The sequence below is a fragment of the Cervus canadensis genome, chromosome 11, assembly GCF_019320065.1.
Source record: "Cervus canadensis isolate Bull #8, Minnesota chromosome 11, ASM1932006v1, whole genome shotgun sequence".
Lineage (NCBI taxonomy): Eukaryota > Metazoa > Chordata > Mammalia > Artiodactyla > Cervidae > Cervus > Cervus canadensis.
In genome coordinates this window covers 77,081,829-77,086,172 of record NC_057396.1, presented here as the reverse complement: position 1 = coordinate 77,086,172, position 4,344 = coordinate 77,081,829, and the positions used below count along the sequence as shown (strand labels likewise).

General features: G+C 45.9%; 1 protein-coding gene across 1 annotated transcript; it reads left to right on the top strand.

Annotated features, from left to right (window-relative positions):
- The first annotated feature begins 328 nt into the window (after nucleotides 1-328).
- LOC122449395 (olfactory receptor 10V1) lies at nucleotides 329-3,980 on the top strand. The gene is made up of 2 exons (XM_043480898.1): nucleotides 329-1,258; nucleotides 3,867-3,980. Exons 1-2 carry the CDS (start codon nucleotides 329-331, stop codon nucleotides 3,978-3,980), a joined length of 1,044 nt encoding a protein of 347 aa, XP_043336833.1.
- Nucleotides 3,981-4,344: the final 364 nt, after the last annotated feature.

The following is a 4,344-nucleotide window of genomic DNA, read 5'->3' as shown; positions in this document are numbered from 1 at the left end:
CGAAGTCCCTCTGTGTGGGGAGCAGCCGGGAAAGCATCCTGGTAGAAGAGACGCCTGGCATGGGGGAGGACACGGTCAGGGACTCTGGCGGGACCCACCGTACAGCACGCGGAACTCCGCTCCGTGATACGTGGACGCCTGGGTGGGAGGCGAGTTTGGGGGAGAATGGACACCCGTATATGTATGCTGAGTCCCTTCTCTGTTCAGCTGACACTATCGCAATACTGTTAATCAGCTGTACCCCAACAGAAAACAGAAAGTTTACATTCAAAAGAGACACTTAGAGACTCATGTCATCTTCCGTTTTCATAGGTCCAATGCGGTACCCATGGAGGAAATAAATAAAACCGCAAAGGTACAATTCTTCTTTCGTCCATTCTCAGCTGACCCTAAGGTCCAGGCGGTGATTTTTGTGGCCTTCCTGGCGATGTACCTGACCAGCCTGGGTGGAAATGCCCTCATTGCAGTTACTGTTCAGATCAATCATTCCCTCCACACTCCCATGTACTTTTTCCTGGCTAACCTGGCAGCTCTGGAAATCCTCTATACATCTTCCATCGCCCCCCTGGCCTTGGCAAACCTTCTTTCAATGGGCAGAACCCCCGTTTCTATCACTGGATGCGGCGCCCAGATGTTTTTCTTCGTCTTCCTGGGAGGGGCTGATTGCGTCCTGCTCGCGGTAATGGCTTACGACCGGTTGATAGCGATCCGTTACCCTTTACGATACACCCTCCTCATGAGCTGGCCCTTGTGTGTGGAGCTGGTGGTGGGGTCCCTGGTACTAGGGTTCTTGCTGTCGCTACCGCTGACTGTTTTAATCTTCCGCCTCCCGTTCTGCACCAAGAGTGAAATCTACCACTTCTACTGCGACATGCCTGCCGTCATGCGGCTGGCTTGCGCGGACACGCGTGTTCACCAGACGGCTCTGCATGTCATCAGCTTCATCGTCCTAAGCATTCCCCTCTCGATGATCTTCGTCTCCTATGTCTCCATCGTGGCGACCGTCTCACGGATCCGGTCCGCGGAAGGGCGCCGCCGGGCCTGCTCCACGTGCTCCTCCCACCTGTCCGTGGTCCTCCTGCAGTATGGCTGCACCAGCTTCATATACTTGTCCCCCAGGTCCAGCTACTCTCCTGAGACGGGCCGGGTGGTGTCTGTGGTCTACACCTTCATCACTCCCATCTTAAACCCCTTGATCTATAGTATGAGGAACGAAGAATTGAAAAATGCCCTCAGGAGGGCACTAAGCAGGTTCCAGGTAGGATAGTTCTATGACTTATTTAAATCAGGACACTTCTGAGAATGAAATGGGAGGCTGTTAATAATTATGCCCGGATGGTCTGCAGGAGCCAAGAGTGTCCTCAGCTGAGACATGGTGTTCTAGGAGCGCCGGAGGATGTGGCTGGTACTAACTGAAATAAAGCTTTATCACACAGGGCAACACGGTGTCCTGGGCGTGGATGGAGGAGTAGCAACATTAACTTACTGGACATCTATGAACGAGGCACTTTATGTGGGTTCTCTCACTTAGCCCATTATAAGTATCATTGTCTTCCTTACTTTAGAAAAGAAAACTACAGTATCTAGCAGAACATGTACCAGGATGAGAACACAAGTATTCAGAAATCTAAAGACTAAGCTGTCTTCACACAGTGATGCTCTCCTTGTTCTAGGCTTGCTCTGCCAGTAGGAATATGTGTTATCTTGTACAAGTCTCCCTAAGCCTCTAGACTTCAGTTTCCTTATTTCTGAGGAGACAAAGCTGAACTAAAAGAGTACACCTGTTCCTTCGAAGGTCATAACAGTATGTTCCAAATATTGGCCAAGCAGACCCTGAATGGGGGGGGCGGGGGGAGGCTTTGCAATTAACCAAAGGAAGGTGGACTTTTTTTTTACATGTCTTGTTTTGTTAACCAAAATGAAAACTCATGATTCTGTTGACAGTGTTTAAAGAGCACCCCAGGAATAAAAAGGATAATAATAATGGAGGAAAGCATTATTTAATAAGTGAAAATACAGGGGAGGAAGAAGGTGGACAATGTTGAATTTGGATTCCTTGAGAATCTCTTCTATCTCAGAGAGAATTCCAGACTCCACTTGAGCTTCCAGGGAGAGAGATCGTTAACTTGTAAGATATTCCACTCCTCCCTGGACAACTCCAGCTATTAAAGTACCGTAACCTACCTTGAGCTAAAATCTGTCTGAAGACAACTTCCTCCCACTGTTCTTATTTTCACCCTGTTAAGACCTTTCTTCCACATGTGAGAAGAGCTGATTATTTCTCTTCTCTGTCTTCAGTCCTCTTTTCTCTAGAGCAAGTACTCCGTCAACTTTCCCTCCAGGAGATTATATTTGAAACATTTCATCATACAAGCCACCTTCTAGATTTTTCTCTAGCTCCATATTCTTCCACAAATTTTCACCCAGAAATAAAATCCACTGGGAATATGTTATTCGGAGGGAACTATTCCTTTTCAGTTCAGTTCAGTTCAGTTACTCAGTCGTGTCCGACTCTTTGCAACCCCATGAACCACAGCACGCCAGGCCTCCCTGTCCATCACCAACTCCTGGGGTTTACTCAAACTCATGTCCATTGAGTCGGTGATGCCGTCCAACCATCTCATTCTCTGTCATCCCCTTCTCCTCCCGCCTTCAATCTTTCCCAGTGTCATTGGGACTTTCCCAATGAGTCAGTTCTTCATATCAGGTAGGCAAAATATTGGAGTTTCAGCTTCAGCATCAGTCCTTCCAATGAATATTCAGGACTGATTTCCTTTAGGATGGACTGGTTGGATCTCCTCGAAGTCCAAGGGAATCTCAAGAGTCTTCTCCAACACCACAGTTCAAAAGCATCAGTTCTTTGGTGCTCAGCTCTCTTTTTAGTAAAACTCTCACATCCACACATGACTACTGGAAAAAACATAGCTTTGCCTAGATGGATCTTTGTTGGCAAAGTAATGTCTCTGCTTTTTAATGTGCTGTCTAGGTTGGTCATAACTTTGCTTCCAAGGAGCAAGGTCTTGTAGGTCTTCACAGAACCATTCAACTTCAGCTTCTTCAGAATTACTGGTCGGGGCATACACTTGGTTTACTGTGATACTGAATGGTTTGCCTTGGAAACGAACAGAGATCATTCTGTTGGTTTTGAGATTGCATCCAAGTACTATATTTTGGACTCTTTTGTTTACTATGATGGCTACTCCATTTCTTCTAAGGGATTCTTGCCCACAGTAGTAGATATAATGGTCATCTAAGTTAAATTCAACTATTATCTATTACTTTTACCTGTGAACTGTATTTTTATTTATTAATCTTGATCATTTTAGCCTCATAAATATGAATCAAACATAGTTTTCTTTGTTTCTTTCTTTCTTTGATTGGCTGTGCCACACAGGCATGTGGGATCTTCCTTCCCTGACCCGGAATGGAACCCACAATCCTGGCATTGGAAGCACAGAGTCTTGACCACTGGACCACCAGGCAAGTCCCCAAGTACAGTTTTCATACGACTCTCAATGCTGCCTGACCATAATTTATTTTACTAACGTACACGCAAAACTTTTTATTTAACACTGATACATTGTGTTTTTATTGGTTTTGGAGTGATCCAAATTGACAAAGTCATGTTCAGGATTTATTTCATTCATCAGAATTTTATGTCATGGCCAAAATTATAACTGTATTTCATTTTGTTTCTCCAAGTCGTTAACAAATATCTCGACTAGGACAGGGCCAATGCAGTCCTCCTCTTTGGGAATTGTCGTCCAACTAGACAGAAATCCGCTCAGTTAGTGCCAGCGGTGGTTCACCGTCACCGTCGTGACCCGCCCCTGCTGCGCCCCATTGCCCTGTATCCGTGCTTCTAGGTGACCTCGGTCCTCCGTGGACATGTGACTCGCTTTGGTCGACGGGACGTCAGCAAAGGTGCTACAGGCAGAGGCTCACCCTTCCCTTTGGTGCCTGTCCTCTCGCTGTCCTAAGACTGACCTGTGAAGAAGCGAGGGCTAGGGCGACACCCCATGAAGCACAAACTGGACGTGAAGCTGAGGCTCCCTAGACCAGCCCCAGTCAAACCACTAGATGTCTGGTGCTAACCCACAGAAGCCTCGGAAAATAAAATGACTGGTGTTTTGAGTTTGGAGTGGTTCCTTTTGCAGCAAAAAGTAACCAATTCACCACACAATCCAAACTAAACCATCTCTTCTAGAAGGACATCATAGAAATTGTATCACATCCTTTCATACAATCAAAATACACTAAAACACTTATTTAAACCTAGCCATTTAGAAGCCTTATTTTTTTTTTTTTTTCTTGTCCAACTCTTTGCGAAAGAAGCCTTATTTT

Excerpts from the sequence above, each read along its gene's own strand:
- LOC122449395 (XM_043480898.1), top strand. The coding sequence starts at position 329 with ATGGAGGAAATAAATAAAACCGCAAAGGTACAATTCTTCTTTCGTCCA. Across the intron at positions 1,259-3,866 it reads GGGCACTAAGCAGGTTCCAG|GTGACCTCGGTCCTCCGTGG; the intron begins GTAGGATAGTTC and ends CCGTGCTTCTAG.